Source organism: Rhea americana, unplaced genomic scaffold (genome assembly GCF_003343005.1).
Source record: "Rhea americana isolate MKP2758 unplaced genomic scaffold, rheAme1 scaffold_167, whole genome shotgun sequence".
Taxonomy (NCBI): Eukaryota; Metazoa; Chordata; class Aves; order Rheiformes; family Rheidae; genus Rhea; species Rhea americana.
The window spans coordinates 895,953-916,983 of record NW_028185783.1 but is presented as its reverse complement, the minus strand read 5'-3'; the positions used below and the strand labels follow the sequence as shown (position 1 = coordinate 916,983).

The 21,031-nt window shown below is 36.3% G+C and overlaps 2 protein-coding genes across 2 annotated transcripts in view; both read left to right on the top strand.

Annotated features, from left to right (window-relative positions):
- LOC146598264 (protocadherin-23-like) overlaps positions 1–6,470 on the top strand; it is a 90,587-nt gene extending 84,117 nt beyond the window's left edge. Inside the window, 2 exon segments of the mRNA XM_085300675.1 lie at positions 5,865–5,975; positions 6,316–6,470. Coding sequence (XP_085156801.1) covers positions 5,865–5,975; positions 6,316–6,470 — 266 coding nt within the window.
- Positions 6,471–8,066: 1,596 nt separating this feature from the next.
- On the top strand, positions 8,067–20,590 carry LOC146598263 (protocadherin-23-like). The gene is made up of 6 exons (XM_085300674.1): positions 8,067–8,171; positions 9,681–9,832; positions 12,209–12,339; positions 12,857–13,028; positions 13,121–13,143; positions 17,921–20,590. Exons 1-6 carry the CDS (start codon positions 8,067–8,069, stop codon positions 20,557–20,559), a joined length of 3,222 nt encoding a protein of 1,073 aa, XP_085156800.1. The 3' UTR covers positions 20,560–20,590.
- Positions 20,591–21,031: the final 441 nt, after the last annotated feature.

The following is a 21,031-nucleotide window of genomic DNA, read 5'->3' as shown; positions in this document are numbered from 1 at the left end:
TAGTTAGAGGCATTGTCTGGCTCTAGGGTTTGCTGCATAYGTGCAAGAAATGTCACTCATGTTAAACAGAATGCTTCTGAATCAGAGGTGGTGCATTTCCATCCCTCACCTGGGGATCCCAGAGCATCAGCAGATTTTCTCTTTTCGCAAAGTTACTTTAGTGGTGGATATACAGTGTTTACTTATTATTTCACGTGTCACCCACAAACAAGTTCAAATAAGATGAGTGGTACACACCAGTTGCAACGTGAGATTTTTTTCTTTTAGCAGAATCCTTCATGAACTGTAATAGCATTCTGAGATATTTTAAAAACTTGCTTAAATTTTAGACTTGTTAAAATAAGGAGGTTGCAGGGATACACCATCTGTATAGAAGCCTACATTACTGAATACTATCTGTAGACAAACAGTTTAAGTCACAAGGTGCTTAAAACCTTTTGTTCAGTGTAATGATAAGACTTGCTGTTCTACTTTTCATCATTCACAGAATAGTTGTAGGTATACATCCCGACAATTAAATTTGGTAAGAACCTTTTCATGCTTCAGGGGATACATTCATCGTAATGAGGGGCAGAAAGGAGTGCCTTTCATATTTTTCCATCTACAAATCCTGTTGTACAATTGACCAGGTGTAGTTGGAGGTCAGACTTGTGCTAAATTCTTGATTCAACTGCTGTCTTATGAGGTTCCCCTTGAACAAGTAATTTATCCTCTTTATAGTTAAAATTTCCCTCTGTAAAATGAAAGCAATATTCCTTTATATCCTAAGGGTGTTGTGAGACTAGGAATTATTAGATCCTGAGTAACAGCCTATGTATTTGATTAGGAATCAGTAGAATGAAATGTGTTAATAATTTTGAAAAACCAATCAGTGTTTTGTGGATAATTACAAAGAGAATAGAGAATTAAGGGTGAAGATGGCTGTTGCAGAATTATTGCTACGACCATTTCTTCCTCTGTGTCTCTTTGGGACCGCAAGCCAAATTTTCAGCAGTATGTTACAAGATATAGGTAGATCTGTGAGTGTTACTCATATTTCACTTAACTGATCAAAAAAGGCAATAAGATGAAAAAGCTGGTTTTGGATTAAGTGCAACTTTTCTGGGGAGAGACCATAAATGAAATGTTTTATTTTCAGTCTGTTTTTAAAAAGCCATAGTGAGTGACCAAACTACCACACTAGAGCATCCTTCTTGATCTATCACTCTCTTTCAAAAAACACATAGGATTTTAGAAAATGTGGAAGGGTTCCAATAGGAGAGAGAGAGGAGTCCTGCCTTTGAGCATGCAGTAAGTCTGATGGTGAAACAATCTCTTGAGATATGAAAGATATAATTTCAGGTCTCCTCAAGCAGAACATTTCCCTTTCACTCACTTCATGCTGAGCACTCTGAAAACTGAGCCGTGGGGTAGTTAATTCTTCTCTAGTGTTTTTGTGAAACAGCAGCTTCCATTACAAATCTCCCTCCCTCCTATAAAAAAAGAAAAAAAAAGCAGAAATCTCTAAACTGATTTGTTTTGACATTTACAAAATGTTCTTTCTCCATGAATTTGACCAAGATTTATAAGTAGTTTTGGATACCTAAAAAAAAAAAAAAAAATCTCTGAAAGTGAGTCATAGACACCCAGAGGCCTCTTTTTAGAGCAGCATTGTACAGTAATTAATTGTGTATCACTCCGCAAACGAGACTCTCTGCCTTCGAGGACTTACTGTTTCCCGACAATACTGTTCATCTCTCCCAGATCTTAACATTTTAATTTCTCTTGCTTTCTGTCTTCGAATTGATCTACCTATTGTGAACGAGTTATGCTGTGTTTGGGGCCCTAGATCATATGCCTGGAAAGAGCAGAGACCGGGATGTTTCTGGAGGGAGGCTCCTGGGCTTTGAATTTTGTTTCTCCCTGATCCAGCAGGCTTGTATTTTCAGAATGTGTTGTGAGAACCTATTTGTCAGTCTTCCCATGGGAGTAAGATGAAAGCTCTGGGGTTTCAGTCTTTTCAGGAGAGATTATATTAATCTGCATGAATCCTCTAATATGGCTGGACAGAGCTAAATGTCTTTCTAGGTAAGAAAAATTAGTAAGATTGAAGATATATTTAGTTAGAAATATCAAAATAAGAGCTTTTCAGCAATAGTTAAGCTAATCTGATCCTAAAGTTTCCTAAATGTGTATACTTTCATGGATCAGGCTAGACAATCCAGCTCGAAATTATGGAAATGCCCCGAGGAACTGTGGAAACAGAATATGATAGTCAGATGTTCTCCCACTCARTCTATAGAAAATATAAATAAGATTCAATTTGTTTTGATTAGAGGAAGCTTCAGGGTAAACTGGAAGGTTTCATCACAGAATTTGTATATTTAATAAAAGGCTATATGCTAAGAAGATCAAATTCTTTTAAGAGTATGAGTGATTTTTATCAAATACTGATACTATTATTGCTGTCTTTGTTTGCAGTATTTTCTTGTTTATATAACCATAAGTGCATGTCAAATATGTTATGTTTTGGAAAAAAAAATATTAAAATTAAAACTTCCATAGAAGTTAGTTTACTGGATATATATATATGATCCTTGGACTCCTACAAGTATGAATAATACCAGTGTATTCAGTCCAGGGGAGGTTTACATTACATACTGAGTATTTGTAGAACTGTTATTAATAAATTTGGCTTTTCCTCCTGATTTTATTTCTACCTTAACTAATAGAGTGGGAAAACTGTGAGTTTATTTTTAAAAGAATCAAAACTCAGTATAATCAAAACAGTGAAAGCCAAAGCCCAAAGTTCTTTAGTTTTAATTCAGTCTGAACTCCCTTTTGGGTACCTACCTCAGGAATTGGTCTATGTGGTCCGATTTTCTTGAAGTGTTTGACCTCCAAGTTTAATGACCTTCAGAAAACCCCATTCTTCTACTGTTTTGTTTAGTATTGAATATTTAATGTCTTTAAATATTATAAACTGTTACAACAGGCACTTAGAAGCCAATCAATAAATAATCAAGTCATTGCACTCTCCAGAGTGTAAGAAACTTCTTCATTATTCACCACACTTTCAGCTGAGTGGTAGTTTGCATAGCATTTCCTTAGAGATGTTTATCAGTAAAACTTGTGGACTTTATATGTTGCCTCTTATTCTTCTGTAAGTCATCTCTTTGTGCTCATTTAGCTTGTTTTTTGTTAGCAATTAAGAGTTCTGAAGAACTCAAGGACAGAGATGAATCAGAATGAAATGGGAAAGGAGGGGGAAAAAAGACCACTATACTGAGTACAGACAGGAGAAAAAAAACAACGATCTGGATTATACAACAGCTCACTTCTGGTGTATTATTTTATATCCAAACATAGAAAAGTTCTTATTAACCTGCTTTTCCAGGTAGATAAATAGTGTCCAAGCTGCCATACTTCTGTGTCAAGTCATTAGTTTTAATGTAAAAATTGATATTTGGATTCAAGCAGCTTGAGGTACTTTCAAATAAAATTATATCATCTCTGAACTGAAAAACTAAATATAAACATTTTAAATCACTCTTCATTTCCGCTAATATTCTTAACTGATTCGGATGTTGTTAGCACAGCGGTTCAAGCCAATCTGACTGTTCTCTGTTATGATCCTGATCTGTCYCCTTGTTTGCACAACCCTCTGTTCCAATCTGATCCTTTGCCATGACGTTTAAATATGCTCAACAGACGGAAACAAGCCGTGTTTCCACGGGGTTAKTTTGCTGCCAGGTTGGTGCACTAAAATGCCTCGGCGAAGAGTCTGCTGAATATCAGCTTCGAGAAGGGGAAGGGTCCACACTGTGAAGCACTGGTGTCGTGCCAGCTAGAAGTTACTTTGATTTAGGCTGCTGTATGACTGCAGGTTTTATGTGCTAAATTTTGTGACCTCTGTTTGAAGCAACATTTTAGTCAAGTATACCTGAAATTTTAAGCTCTAGTGGATAGGAACTGCCTTAATGCTGTGATCTATCTGTACAGGGCCTGTTCATGCCTCAGTAGAGACTTCATTTTGGTTTCATTTTTTAAGATAACCAGAAGGTGCTAGTCCAAAGTGAAAACAATCTGAAAATGAAATGTAAAATTTCACTGTTTAAAGGAGAGCCATTTTGAATGAAAGGTATCAGAAACAGAAAGTATTTGTTCTCTGTTCAAGAAGGTGTAAACAATTTTAGCCACATGGAAAATAAAACGGAAAGGATTAGAATTTGAGCAACATTTTATTAACTTAGCACAAAAAGCAGAGATTCAAATGAAATGCTGTTGCTTCCTTTATTTCTAGTAGTTTTTATTTTTTATTAAAAAGCAAAAACCAAATAAAAAAGACTACAGATTAGAAGACAGTGGAAAATAACTGGACCTTCAGTTTTTTTTCTTATCTTTATCTTTGGTGTGAGGACCACAGTTTTACAAATAATTGCCTTTACTAGTTTCTATATTAAGTCAAGCAATGAAAATTCAACCTACAATTATCCAGAAGGGCCCCTATCTTAGTTCCTAAAAACAACAGCACGACTCTAATGGCTATCTTTACCTATTGGACACTAAGATCTTACTTCTGAGGCTTTCCTAGTAAATGGTCCTAGAAATATATTAACTAGTGCAGAAAACTCCATCTGTCATGGTCAGCACATTTCTGCTTTTGGTTTCTAGATTTTAGGAGCCAGTGACAAACTATTTAAAACAACATTTTCTGTTTTTAAAAGTTAGTAGCTAATAGTACTAAAAAAAAATTTTTAGAGGATGATATCAAGAGAAACATTTCCTCTGATTCTTACACTAAAGATAAAGCTCTTCCCTCCAAAATCCAAGACAATTTGTATGAACAGCACGCCCTCTGTAATGTAGTAAATTAGCTAGCTGTCGGTAATGCTGAAGAGATCAGGTTGTACAGTAACCTCATTCCATTGCAGATGGATGGAATCAATTAAAGTCAAACAATTAAAATCTATGTTCAATCAATTGCCATATGTGCTAAATGATTTCATAACTAGCTTGAAAATAATAGTTGTTTGGAAACCTTAATAACACCTTTTCAACTTCTCACATTCTGTTAATGTGATGATACTGATCAGAATAATGTATTTAGTTCCACATTTTTCTCGAATTCTAATTCAAATTGGATTTTTATTTCACATCTTTTGTATCCTATTGTTGGATCATTGTGCTTTTCATTAAACTTGGATTCTGCTTTGATTCTGCTTCTTTTACACACAGCTATGCATGCAGTTGTAGCTTTTCATTCTGTCAGAAGAGAGCTACTTAAAGTTTTTAAAGCTAATTTCAGTTTTTAAAAATATTTATCATGTTTCAGAGGTAACGTACATACTTATGATCCACAGAAATGATCACTTTTCTAAGAAGAATTCATGAAAAGGTGAGATTAAAATGACCAAAGACAAAAACAACACAGGCACTTCAGACAACCTCAGAAAGGGAGTTTCATAGCTGACGTCTCTTTTAGCCCTCAACCCAATCAGTGCTATCTCTGTTAGAGAGAAAACTACTTAATAATATTTTGAAATATAACTTCAGGTTAAGAGATAGTTCCAGTGGTATATGGGAGTTTTTATCTTTAGGAAAAGTTGTTGAAAGCTCATCATTTTATTAGGCAGGTGATGAAGTTGGGATGAGATAACTAACGATTTATAGGGCAAGGAGGGATAGGCAATGTTTTGCCTATGAAGTTGCAATGTGGTAGAAGTTCATGGAGGAGTTGCGTTGATTGTCTTCTATTTTAAATCATGAAGAGGTGCTTAAGCTAATGCCACAGATGTTTGCACATGCATCTACTGTTAATAATATAACATTAGGATAAAATATTCTAAAGTAAACATTTTGAAAATATCTTATTGCTTCCATAGGTACATCACTTGTAACTGTAGAGGCTTATGAACACAGATTAACAGGAGAAAGCATAAAATACAGCATCTTCAGTGACAAAGAAAACATATTCTCCATACACCCCATCACAGGTACCTTTATGTATTTATGGKTTTTTTTCCCAAGTTTCTTTTGCTCCTTAAAAAATGTGGTCTGTAAAGTATAGCACGCTCCTACCACAAGAATGAGGGATTTTTACATTTCACTGTGTATGCACATACAAATATAACTCGTATATAATAAATCTAGATACCTTTGAACATAAGCCTCCTCTTAGAAAGAATAAAACGTTAATAAAACCAGAGATGTGGAGAGACTGGCACTAATGTAAACCTGATGTGAAAAGAAATACCTGTTTAAAATGCTCAGTTTTAATAAACTAGTAGTCACTGGATTTGGGGATATGTGTAAACTGTTGCTTCGTGGTTAAAGATGGAACTCCCATCTTGTTTCTTATCACAAAGTTACCAAAAAAACTCAGTGTAAATAATCCTCAAAACACACCTAATGAAGGAAACACTGGATCCTTGTTGAGTTTAATGGTTCAGACCTTGAAAGATCTGAAAAACAAGTTCGCTATTCTTTGAGCAATTGTAACTTCTTCAAAAAGCAGGCGGCTCCAGTATCATCTCCTCCTCCACACACCCCCCCCCCCCCAAAAAAAAAAAAATAAAAAAAAAAGGCAGAGGGATTTTTCTCTTTTATCAATGCAGGCTGCAAACTGATCATGTTTTGAAGTTGTTTTGAAAAATCTCATAAACACTTTCTTCATAAACATTAGTGGAATTCCTATAGTACTGTATATTGTGAATCTTCTTTTGAGACTTTTGAACCGTTGTGGTAAAGTCTCAATGTTTCTTAAAGCTATTTAAACACATTACTTCTCCCCCTGAGAACAGGAGACATGAAGAACAGTTTTTGCATTTCTCCTTTACATACTTGGAAGCTGTTACCCTGTTTCTTTTCAGTCTTCATTTCTCTACGATGAACAACTCTGATTCTTTCAGCTCCTCCTCACTGATATACCTCAGACTTGGTTATTTTTTCCATTCTCCACTAGAGTCTTTCAATTAGTCTGTGTCTTCTTGAAGTGTATTCCCAAAAGCAATCACTTAAGCCCATGAATCCTCATGCCACTGTAGATTTTGCTTTTTTTCCTTATAAATAATGTGACAAATGTTGACTGTTATGCTTAAGACAAAACACTTTCTAGCTATGAAATCTTTTTGTTCAAGACTCAGCTCTAGAAAACTGGACAGATCTACAAAAATAATCATTGATGTTTATTTTAAAATTTWAAATTAAAAACCAATAGCTTGGGAATCCATACTAGGTGAGTTCTTATGTTTTCACAGGTTTGGGCTGTAGATATTCATTGCATTATTATTGAAAAATTCATTACAAAACTGAATTTGGATTCTAATGAAATTAACGTGCAAATAAACTGTTTAATGTTTTGATGTAGCAAAGAATTTTGATTTATTACTGTATTACTTAGAATGTTGAAACAGTGACGCCAGATTTCCAAAGAAACTTCAGATTTAATATGGAAATGCTTTGTTGTATCTGTACGCCAAGTAACTTTCACTGATTATTTTTAATAGAATAACAGTTTTATGGGAAACTCATAGTAGCATAAGAGGTCTTASTGTTTCAACTTTGAGTCAGTCAGATATAGAAACTGATACAGCTATTGCCTCATTTGGATACGGATGAAATACTTGCCTTTTAAAGCCACTCTGCAGATGAGGGCCAAGAGTCTCCTCAGCTACATCTGTTTCGTTGTCAGATGGTCAATAAACACATGTAACACAGCCATGTCTCTTCCTCTCTATCCCTCTAGAAGTAAATTTGCTTTGTTTCAGGAAACTACCATGTGGTGGTTGATGAGGGAAAACTTAAGATACCTTAGATTTGTACAGTAATAGCATGTGGGGGACGATGTTAGATAGAAGAAAGACACAAGGGGAAGCTTGTTGATGTTCAGTGAGGGAGATCACATTAATTAGAAATTTTATAACTTGTGTTTTTTTCCTGACTACATATGTCACATCTCAGTTTCTTTTAATAAACCAGGTACGATCACAGTAAAAGAGCCAAAGTTTCTGGATTATGAAGTTAAGAATAAAATACATCTTTTAGTTTTGGCTGAAAATAGCTTGAATTCAGCGCTCTGTGAAGTGATGGTTTGGGTACAAGATGTGAATGACAATGTTCCTAAATTTGAGCAAAACTATTATAAAGCATCAGTATGGGAAGGCCAGATTCCTAAAACAGATATCATACAGGTAAGAGAAAATRTGTCTTCACAAGCTCATTTCTGTAGTTAAAAAATAAGTTTAATCTGTTCAAGGCTATAGTGCTGCCAGGCCTGTTTTGGACTGCCACTTTTTAAATATCAAGAGTGGGATTCAGGGTATTTCTACTACTTTGCTTCAGTATCTAAAATAATTGATGACTTTGTCTAGCTCAGATTTCAAGTTTTTAATTCAGTTCTATCAAGTTGAAGAGGAATTTTTTGTCCTCTTACTAGTTGTGCAGCTGGATTTTAAATTCAGTTCTTTTATATTCTGTTTATCTCTTCAAGTAATTGAAGAATATTATTCAAAGCTATGATTTAGGTTACTGTGTAGGTTGGGTCATGCATTAGAGCATCTACTTACAGGGCTGTAGCRCTAAGAAGATTTTCAGCTAATCAGACTTGGAGTAGAAGCCTTGCATCAAACCTAAGTGATCAATTTAAAATCTGATGCTTCAAGAGCAGCTTGTCTCAATTTAAACATGCAAACACTTCTTCCTCTGAATGGATCTATTCTCTGAAAGTGTTTCCAGCTGGCCAAGTTAAAGCAAAAGAAGTCATCAGCTGGACTAGAAGAACACATAATTTCCTCAATACATGTTCTTGCATTGCAAGTCAGGTCACAGTGAGGGTCATGTTAGGTACTAAAGATATTTCTCCTCTAGAGAATAAATAAATGGAAAGCTACAAATGCCCCAAGGGCAAAGTGATTAGGAAATGATGGACATTGTATTTAGAGAAACATATGTCCAGCAATGAGGAAAATCAAAAGGCAGTAAACCCAGATGTGCAGTCAAAAGTTTCTGATGGAATACATTCTGTTATGTCTATTATTTTTATTGAATCTGACTAGCTGCCTCTGCTATGATTTCATTCCCATAGTAGTTATAATGCTTGTTCAGCAACCAGAGAAGATGCAAAGAGGATTCTTCAAAGAGTCAGAGGAATATTTGAGAAACCTGTTCACTGCTGTTGAAAGTTATCCACTCAGATGGTTTTACAATCTGCTTTGACTCTTTTACATTTTTTTGGTTGCATATTTTAAAAAGTGATTGATGAACTATCACATGAAGGCTCTGAAAACCTTCCTAATTAATTAATATTATCCTTTATCTATTTGTATTGCAGTAATATTTTAAGGTCCTAGACCCCGATACAGTGCATTTTTATGCTGTAAATGGAGGCAGGATTCTATGAGCAACCATATGGTAAAATAAGCAGTGTAAAAATGATCACATTCAAGAACAATTACCCCTAATGCTTTACGAAGTTGAATTTCAAATTATTCAAAAAAATTTTTATGTGCATACCGTTTCAATTCATGAGCAGATTTTGTGACCTCACATGACACTCATGTTGGGGGCCTGTATGACTACTTGCTTAAATCTGTGCAGCCAAGAGGAAAGGAACCAGATATAGGTGACTGTAGTATGAAGCTTCTTTTTCTGAAACTGCATTCTGTCATTTTGAATTAAGTCTCGRTTTTGTTCCCAAACAGGTATTTGCAACTGACCTTGACAGTGGGCTGAATGGAGAAACTGAATACTCAATTTTATCTGGTAATGAAAATGCAGCATTCCTAATTGATCCATCACGAGGGATTTTAGCAACTAATACAGTGCTAAATCATGAAAACACTTCATCTTACAGGTTTGTGTACAGAGCTCTTATAAAAATATGCTCCTCTTCTTTTTGTCACCTTAACTTGAAATAGTTTGTGTTGTGCATTTTATAGTTTTCAGTTGGTTTCCATCAACTGTAGATTCTGCACGCAAGCCAGCCAGCATCAAAAACAGCAATAAAGCTGCCTGTTTGTCATGGATGCTTGGGTAATTCTCAAATTCAGGGGAAAAGGCATGATTTTATTTCATCAACTGCAACAATTATTGATATAAGTGATCAAGCCGATTCATTATAGGAAAGATGACATTTCCTAGATTTTGGTTTCTTAAGAATTATATGGCCATTCCCTACATAGAACCATTTTTTATAAATATATAAAGACAGAGAGAAAGCGCTCAAACCAAATGCAATAAATAGGGACATGTTCTGTTCTTCAATTAAATTTGAATATAATTTGAATTTTATTCTCCTTAATCTGACAAAGATTCTTCTATAAGCTGTTTCCGTCTATAAGCTGTTTTGTACTCTCTATTAGTTTTCTCCTGTTTTCCAGGAAATTGTGAGTAAATACAATCAAGTGGACATGACTTTCTGTCGTTATAGCTCATGCCATAATTAGAATTACAAAGCAAACAAATCATGCCTTGAAGAGAAAGTAAGAGTATGTTGATTTGTTGGCATAACCTTTTCATATAATGCAATCTCTATAAAAGTAAATTACTGTATATGTGTCAGTAGAAATTATGATTTTTTCCATATGGCTATGGCATCAGCTGAAGCATTTGCAAGTTTTCCTATCCTCTGGGGCCACAAATTTTTAATCATCCAATCAGAATTGTTATGAACCAGAATAACTTTTAGAAAACCACATCAAAGGGATCAACAGAATATGATTTTTTAAAAAAATAAGTGTAATTTGATAATAGTCTCCTAAAGGAACGATTTTTTAACTTAATATCCAGAACACTTCATTTAGCGTTTATTTTTCATTTTTTCACTGAATCAAAAACATCAGTTCTAGCTCTTAGTCAATTAAATAGCATAATACATTTTATTTGTAAATAGTATTTTAAGACAATTTTGGAATAAATCCTCCGAGGAAAGGAGGGTTGTTTTAGCATTTTAAATTAAATTTGTTAGAGGAATCTGATGCCTCATATCCCTTCTCTTTATTAATACTTTATTAATAGATCTGTGTATTGCTATGTTAGGTGAAAAGAAACAAACAAAAGAAGCTTTTAAAATGTTTACCTATTTAATTTCCAAGTGATACTGTTGGTCCTTGCAAATTTGAAAGAAGTTGTTTATTTTATCTAAATTAAACATTTTTATCCGCAGAAGTTCTAAGTCCTTTATAATAGGTGTGATAATAAAAGTGTTGACAGAACCTTAATTTTAATGCCTTGGCTGAGATGTTTTTAGGAGAGTTTTTTCCGGACACCTTAGAAAGTGATTATTTATAGTAAAATATTTCCATATGTACCTTACCAGTATTCATTCTAGACAAAATACACTTTCTATATGGAATTATACATGGTCACCAATTGAATATGGCTCTGTAATTCAAGCTGTGTTCTGTTGATGTCAGAAACCGCAGAGGCACCCAGAGCAGAGCTTGTGTGGTTCATCAATGGCAGTGAAATCCACAGCTTGAATTACAGCTTTGGTATTCCATATTGTCATGTGAATATGTAAAAAGTTGTATCAGTTCGACACTCTGAGCAGAAACTGTTACTTAGAAAAAAAAAAAGTGGGAAATGAAGTACTCAAAAGATCTGCAGGGAAGACCCAGAGAATGTGACATGACATGTAAACAGTTTACATTTTTYGAAACATTTAGTAGAGATGCCAGGCCTTGAACTGTATATTCCTTCAGGTAGCYTGTCTTCTTATCAATTCCTTTTCTAGAGCACTCGTTGTGTTAGATTTAGTTTGGATTTTCGGATTCTTGCTGAAGTTACTATTTTTGAAGTCTTCGTGTTATCTAATTTTCATCTTCCTGGTGTCCCTTTATAATCAATAGAGGGAGACAGGTTCCTTTAAAGTACAGTTCAGTACTTAATTCAATTCCTGCTCTGAATTGCCTTATGGAGAAATAGTCAGTTTGGAAGAATCTTGCTAGCTCATTTAAACACCTCTACTTGCTRTGAAATTGGGTTATACGAATGCTGAGGAGTTCAGTGTGTTTTTRCTGCAGAATCTCCTGGACGTTGTTCCTGCAAGACATAAAAGACTAAAATCCCTGGCAGTCACCCTTATAGAAATAAGAATGCAAATTTAGGAAGAGCAGTGTGGAATGACTAACTTCTTCATTTGTAATTTTTTTCCTTATTTACATCTTTGGTGAATAGTTTTGTGATTTGTGGCAGATGGTGACAATTACAGCTTCCTTCCACTTGGCAGGTTGGTTGTACAGGCTGCTGATAAAGGAAATCCCAGACTTTCTGCCACAAGTATTGTGAGGATACAAGTGGTGGATGTTAATGACAACGCTCCAGTTGTCCAACCACTAGGCAAAGTGGAAGTTCCAGAAAGTAAGTGTGATTGTACAGTTAAATGTTACTAGGATTAGATTCGTCAGACCACAGTACTGCTTTTGGCGACTCATATAATTAAGAGGTTATGGTAGAAAACATACTTGATCATTTTAATTTTGAAATGCCTAAGTAAATTATGATCTCCTTTTGTTCTCAGAGGCATTAATCTTTAGACATAATATTTAAGAACAGTTTGGAACCAAACCGTAGGCAATTCAGAAAGAGAGAAACAAACTCCACAGAAATAACTTCTGTAATCTGTTCTTTTTGCACTCCAGTGCCATATTCTTCAGACGTCTTCAATTTCTTTCATTTCTGCAATAAAAATACCTAATGTTAAATCTAGCACTGCTAGAAAAGGAATATTTCGAACTTCATTATGRTGAAGGAAATTCTTTCTTTCTCTAAGTTTGAATGAAGCTTTAAGCTGCTTTATAGCTTTGTCTTTGATGAAATCTTCAAAAATTGTAACATCATTTTTAGCTATGACTTACTTTGAAAATTATTGTTTCAGATGTTTTGCCTGGATTTACAGTAACTCAGGTGTCAGCAACAGATGCAGACTCATGGCCAGCACTTCAGTTTGGTTTTACTGAGGATAATAGTCCTGGAATGAAATTYGCTATTGATCAGCATACTGGTGTAATCACGGTGGTGGAACCATTAGATTTTGAAGAAACTGCTGTGTATAAGTTGGGAATCATAGTTTCAGATTCTGTACATCAGACAGAAGCAGAACTCACTATCCTTATTTCGGATGTCAATGATAACCCGCCAGTGTTTATTCAGGATTTTTATCAGGTAGGAATGTAGCAAACAGACTACAAATATCTGTGATGTCTTTCTGTATATGATGATAAACAGTAGGAGTGTATGTTTATATTTATGTCTTAAAAATGCATTTTTCACCACTGAGAGGGAAGGTCTCCGCAAAGTGCACATGAGCAGTAACTGTGCAAGTTCCCCAAAGTGCTCCTCCGAAAATCTTAGTCCTTTCCTAGGAGTCCTGCTGATAGGACTGAGGGAATTGTACAGTTTTCATGCTCATGTTTTCTCCTTCAGGGGGAAGCTGGTATGAATTCTAGCTGTACTCCTCAGACCATGCGCTCATCKCTAGGAGTTACTGGATATAATACAAAAACAGTTTGGAAAGCAGCATTTAGAATTTGGAACATCCTTCTTTGAGAGAATAGTTCACAAGCTGATACATTTATTCTGGCCCTATTATTATGGTTTGTGTTTCTTCATTTCATTCATTACACAACTCCACACAGGGATAGCAAATGTCCCTGTGGCAGGTTATGCATGTATAGTTTGTAACATGTAACCTTGCCTTGCAGCAACTGTACTGTTCTTGTAGGTGAGAGATATGAATATCAACGTACCAAATATCTCCTACGAGACTGAGGAGCTCACAGAGCCTAGCTTTTGCACTTCTGGACAAAAGTTGTAACTGCTAGACTGTTCTAAGAGTCAAGTTGTGCAACAATGTTTTTGCAATTGTTTTTAGCAACTAAGGGCCACTAAGATGATTAAAGGAATTGGAGCATGTGTCATACGAGGCTCCCAAGAGTAAAGGTCGGCTGCCAGAAGAGTTTTGCCCTGGGGGCTTTGTCTAAGGCTCAGCACACGTAGGAGCTTAGGGTTAGGGTTGGAAAACAGACTAAGCGTAGAGCTGCTGTTGGAGAGGGGCTGCAGAGGGAGAGCTAAAGGAAGGGCAAGAATTGTCCTCTGAGGACAATTTATGTGGGCTAGACTGTGGGGCTTTTGCCAAAGCTGGTGCCCAAGAGAGCTTAGAGCATGGGCTGATTAGCCTGGAGAGGAGAAGAGACTCATGAGGATCTTATTAATGCCTGTAAATACCTGATGGGGGGCAGTAGGGGCTTTTCTCTGTGGTGCCTAGTGAATGGACAAGCGGTAATGAGCACAAAGGGAAACCCAGAAAATTCAAATTCCATTTAAACATGAGAAACAATGTTTTATTTTAAGAGTGATTGAACACTCAAACAGGTTGCTTAGTGAGGATGTGGGGTCAAAACCTGCCTGGACACGGCCCTGAGCAACCTGCTGTAGCTGACCCTGCTTTGAGAAGAGGGGTTGGACGAGGTGATTTCCAGAAGTCCCCTCCTACCTCAGTGATTCTGCAGYTCCGTGAACAGTTGTGTGCTTCACCGGCTGCTTTCTGCATGTGGGTAGTGCTCAGGACCTAAAATATAAGCCACCACAGAAGACTTGGATTTAACAATGCTTTGATTACAAATTTCAGACAGATTAGTTAAGAAGTATGTCTAAACATCGTTTAGTAGATAAATTGCTACCTCTCAGCATGTGCAGGAGCAGGAGTATAGTTGCTTAGATAATTATGGGATAGACTATATGCACCTGTGAAAATTTCAGGTGCCTGATTCAGCAAGATTTGTGTGAATCACCCGTGTAGACTTGTAAGTCTAAATTCCATTAAAAATACACTTTAAATTCTGAAATGTTTCTTTAGACTTGGCCTTAAGTTTTTCTCAACCCTCATATAYGTCTGATTTTGGAGAATAGTTTAGGCAAGTATTTGCTCATGTAAGCATTAGGATTTTATTTTATAGATTGAAGCAGACCTTAGAGGCAGGATTATTAACTGATGTAAATCAGTGTCACTCTGTTGATTATGCTAATAAAAACCAGCTGAGCTTCTGGCTCTGCAATCCTGATTTTTCACATGCTGCTTGGACAATATGATACACAGCTTATTTTTCACTCAYAATGATATGTAAAATTCCCTATTCATAGCCCTGTGATTTTTACCCTTTTAGTATCCTTTCACAAGTTTTCATATTTATACTATATATGGATATACATATCTATAATGCATGCAGTAAAATGATACAAACTAACACTTGAAATTATGACAGAAGTAGCTGCTGTATCGCTAACATTTGAAATCCAGTTTATAAGGTGGGAGGAAATTTTGGTCTCAAAAATACTTTAGCTGGACTTCAGATAATGGAAGCTCTGAAGAAGGGAAAGGACTTTCTTGATTTCCTAGATTATATGGAGAAGAAAGGGAGCATTTTGAAAAACTAAATTACAGCAATAATCTAGTGAATATTAAATGTTCTGGTGCTGGGATTTTCAGGGTATATGTGTTTTTTAAGRTTCAATCAGATACTCTGGAATGGATCTACAAAGTACATCCCATGTACTGAATCAAGATGTTTCTGAAAGCATGGAARAAAGCTGGTCACATGTGCAGTGCACTGTGAAATATTCCTTCCATTGATATATTATTAGAAARAAATATTCAGCGATTTGTTGAACTTTTTGTCAAAATGAAACCCAAAATAGATGGATTTTAATATTGTTTAAAGTTCACTCTAAATTTTGGCGCTATGGTGTGCATTGCTTTGAATATCTTAACTGTTTATAGTTTTGTCCAGTGAGGAAAATGAGTAGGTGAAACTTTTTCCAAAGCTAGGAACTGTATTTTTTTTTCCGTAATCAAATCAATGCCTTTGTTATGTTCAAAGTCTTATATCAAGCTTTATCAAAACTGTCATTGTGTTTTACACTTCAGGTGAGTTTGCCAGAGCTCATTTCTGTGGATGCAGCTGTTCTGACAGTCTCTGCTATGGACAGAGATTCAGAGCAAAATGGAATGATTTCCTACCGAATGCTTTCTTCCTCTGAGGGATTTTCCATTGATCATAAGAGTGGTGAGTCTGTTAACATGATTTATTATTTCAACTTACACAGTGTAAACTGAAGATTCATATTCCRCTTCCTAACCTGTTGCCAGTGATCACTTGAGTTTTGGAATCTTTGGATTCAAATACACCAAACATTATGGTTAAGTATGCCATTATCCCTGAAGAGCTGATAGCATCAGACCAGAGTTCTCATTTTCTTCCTGAACTGTGTACAAAGCTAGCCAAAACTTCCTATAGATGCTATTCCTATGACATGATTTAACAGAAATGTTGCTGCAGGTTTTGCATTGTTTTGTGAAATTTCAGTTCATGCATTAGATTTCATGAAGTTTAAGTTCATAATTACTACTTTTCAGTACAAGTTGTAGCTATCATAACAGAGCTTCTCTACAGCTGGGGCTGTATGTTTTTAAGATCTGTGCTTTGAGGGGATTGCATTATCCAGTAATCCTAAGGATTACTGAGGAATGGCTGCGAGAGCTGGGCCTCTTCAGCCTGGGGAAGAGAAGGCTGAGGAGGGATCTTATCARTGTGTACAAGTACCTGAAGGGAGGGTGTCAAGGGGACAGGGACAAACTCTTTCCAGTCGTCCTGTGTGAGAGGACAAGAGGCAATGGACAGAAACTGAAGCACAGGAAGTTCCGCCTGACCGTGAGGGGGAATTTCTTCCCTGTGCGAGTGACGGAGCATTCGAACAGGTTGCCCRGAGAGGTGGTGGAGTCTCCTTCTCTGGAGATCTTCAAGGCCTGCCTGGCTGCAACCCTGTCTAACATGGTCTAGGTGACCCTGCTGAGCGGGGAGGTTGTACTAGRTGATCTCCAGAGGTCCTTTCCAACCTTACTGATTCTATGTTTCTAAATGGAATTTAAACATGTTCTAAATTGAGAACGCTCCAAAGGATATAATATTCTTTAATAGTTTAGAGATTTACAAATTTAAACATTCTGGCGTGTTGTTGTAATATTCTGGGAGGTGGAAAAMACTGTGCATCTCTCTCTCTCTTGCTTTGTATGTATGTATGTATTTATGTATATATGTATACATATGATTTTTTGTTTATTTCAGTTTCAGAGATTGATATTGCAGAAATCTGCAACTATTGTTCAGTTTGAGCAAGTTCATATCACTGATACTTCATATAATTGTTCACAAGCATTCATGTGGGAGGAATTTTTGAATGCAGTATTTGTTGGGTGGCGGTAACTGCAAATGCTGAAAATATAGATGTTTTACCCAATTGCAGATGTTTTCTTTTTTTTACCCATTTGCTACTCTGTATTCATCACTCTGTCTTTATCTTTGGCTAGTGATTGTTTTTAGCTGTGATCAGAAAATTGTCACGCACCATTGTCTCTGCAATGTTTAGCTATACACCACAAACAATAAAGTAGAAGGAAATGGCTTATGAGCATGTTAAGAGAAGCAATTTGGATGAAATATATTTACCTAACTTATTGGCAAACCTTTCTAAGTAACAAACATGCCTATAGTGCTGTTAATGAATAGCAAGACAGGAAAACTAATATCATTCAGTAATGAACTTGCAGAGAATAGCTGCCCTTAATAATGATTCTATATTTCCTTAGCCTTATTTTGCTTTTTATTTTGCAGTTTACCAGTTCAACCAATTAAGAAAAAGAGACATTTTTGCTAGTCTATATACAATATGTGCATTTGTACAGTACTGTACAGTATGTGTACTGTATCATTGTGGGTGGGCCTTGGCTTTGCAGAATTAACTATGGTTTCTTAAAGTTACTTTTGTATCTATGCAGCCATTGAATTTGATCATTTTCAAATACAATTGATTAGCTTCAGCTCTTAGAATCACATTTATTTGCCTTGATGAGTAGGGGTTTTAACTAATTCTATTTTATTTTCAGGTTCAGTATTCACTACTAAGCCAGTGATAAACCTGGGAAATAATTCCATTATTCAACTCCTTATAGAAGCTAAGGACAGTGGAAATCCTGCTTTAAGTGCAGTTACATCTGTAGAGATACAAATAGAAGATGTAAACAACTGTGCCCCCAAGTTCACAAGGGCATTGTACAATCTCAGCGTGAGCGAGGATGCCTCTGTTGGAGAAAGTATCCTCACATTTTCAGCCATTGACTGTGACTGGACACATGAAAATACACATATTGAATACTCTATTATTGATGGCAATGCTGATAATCTATTCTCTGTGGAAACAAGTCTTACGGAGTCAGAAATATCTTACAAGCTTGTTGGCAATCTTGTTTTGAGCAATACTCTTGATAGGGAAACTGCTTCTTCCCACTGTTTGGTCCTCCTTGCATCTGATCAAGGAGCACCTTCCTTAAATTCAACTGCTACTGTACTAATAACCGTACTGGATGTTAATGATAATCCACCAGTATTTAACAACCTGGAGTATCATATTCATGTCAAAGAAAGCATCCCTGTAGGTAGTCATATCACTGAGGTTTCAGCAAATGATTGTGATGCAGGAGCTAATGCAGAGATCACTTATGCTATCATCTCTGGAAATGACAAGGGATATTTTCGCCTGGATGGGAAAACTGGATCAGTGGATTTGATGAAAACTCTGGATTATGAAGACACTGTGAAGTTCACTTTGATTATCCAAGCCACAGATGGAGGAGCTGATGCAAAAAATGTGGCTTTTTCTGTTTTTCTTGTTAGCGTCCTAGATGACAATGATTATACCCCAGTGTTTTTGTTTCCCAAGCTGAACTGTATTGTCAGTGAAAATTTGCCTACCTTTTCTTTTGTGTGCACTGTTAAGGCACTGGATTTTGATAAAGGCTCCTATGGGCACATTACCTATTCTGTCCAGTCTTCATGTTTGGCTCATCATGATGCTTCTAGAGATCATGACATGTTTTTCATCGACCCCTTGACAGGAGACATTCATACAAAGCAAGTGCTTGACTATGAAAGTCAGAATAGGTATTGTCTCGTAATCCAAGCAAAAGACAAAGGTGAYTCATTGGCTACAGTTACAGTTCAGGTTGATATTGAGGGGAGAGATGAATTTGCCCCAGTTTTTACCCAGGATCAATATTTCTTAAATCTCCCTGAGAAAAATGAAGCAGGTCAATTACTTGGCAAAGTGACAGCATCAGATAATGACGGTGGACTGGATGGAGTTGTTCGTTATTCCTTGCTAAAATCTTCTCCATTCTTTTCTATAAATCAAACCAGTGGTAATGTTTATTTAACTCAAACTGTTCATAGAAAGAAAAATGGCAGCAAAAGGAAAGATGATATCCTGGAGTTGTTAGTAAAAGCTCATAGTCCAAAAATTGKCTCAAAGTTCACTGTGTGCACAGTTATGGTAAATATTTCTAATTCTCCTGAGAAYTATCCCATAGGGTCTGCATATGGCCTGATTGTTAGCCTTTCTGTCTCCTTGATAGTATTCTTATTGCTTGCTGTCAGTCTTATTGCACTTATTCTGAGATATAAGCAAAAAGACAACATGAACTCTTGTGTGAAAAAAGAAGCAGCATCTTCATTGGCTACTGATTTAAATTTGGCCAATGAAGATGAAGTCCCTAAGGACTGCCAGAAAATCCAGATTACTGAGAGCAGTAAGCTTCCCATGGGTACCATAGCAGAGTGGCTGAGCTTAGTAGGAATCAGAGAGRAGGAGGATGTTAGTAACCCCTGTAGGCATTCAGATTCTAGTGGCCATGGTTCAGCTGGAGGGGAAACTGCAGAAGATGAGGAAATCAAAAGGATCAATGAACATCCTTGCAGAAAGAGCACTGGTTCAGCTTTAAGTGAGCGAGGCYCACGGGTGTCAGATTCAGGAATTCCCAGAGAATCTGATCAACTATCCTGTCAATCTGAAGAAACCGATGTTGTGGCTACCAGTCAAAGCACGGAGAGCATGCAGGTCATTAAAGATGAAAGTGGAGAAGAAACCTGTGCTACAGTCTATGCACATGACAAAATGCTATCTCAAATGCTTAAGAAAATTCAAATAAAAGAGAAAGACATAATGACAGACTTCACAAAAGAACGTATCTTGATCTCAGATATGCAGGACTCCCAATATGATTCACTTGCAACTCTTGTCACCTCTGATGATGATCTCAGAGGGAGCTGTAACTTAGATTATTTGTTCAGCTGGGAACCCAGATTTCAACCTCTTGCCTCAGTGTTTAATGATATTGCAAAACTGAAGGATGAAAATGTACACATTCCTAGCTTCCCTAAGGAGAACAAATCTTTTATTTTCCCTCCTCCCTTGATAACATCRGTAGCTCAACCTGGCATAAGGACAGTGCCACCACGAATGCCAAATATAACCTCAGGACAAGCATTTAAAAAATATCCTCGTTCTCCCCTTACTCATTATCTTGAATACCCTCCAGCAACCATGACTCCCAGTTTTTCTCCTTCTCTCTCTTTACTTACTATACAGACTCCTACCACTTCTCCAGTAATATCTGATGGGAGAATGATAGAAACATGTCTCATCGATCCAAGCCATGAATTTACAACAGAGGAAGCAATTCAGATCTAGATATTAACTGCTGATGGTTTGTTTAAAAACATATGGCTTAAAATGTATTCTGTTATTCTTTAAAATGTATTCTGTTATTCTTTAAAATGTATTCTGTTATTCTTTAACATGCAAAACATGCCTGTCAGAGCTGTATCACCAGTATTCTTTATATTTTTATGGGCTGAAAAGGCGCCTAGATAACATAGCCACAAACTTTCTAACTACTTCTGTTCTTCTTCATAGAGTGCAGTGCAAGTCCATGAGGCTTCTTTCTCAGTTCCCCAGAACTACAGTTTCTAATGTAATGCATRCAGCCAGGTGCTTGACAGATTTTTATGTTTTTCTCATAAAGTGTGTCAATAACAAGTTAATGGGAGTAACTCTTTACTGCGGAAAATCTTCATTAGCATGCCAAGGGGTTCTGACCACTTCTGTGTTTGTACTGTAAGAGTGTACTAGAGGGATGTATAAATACAGCAGGCTTGGGGAT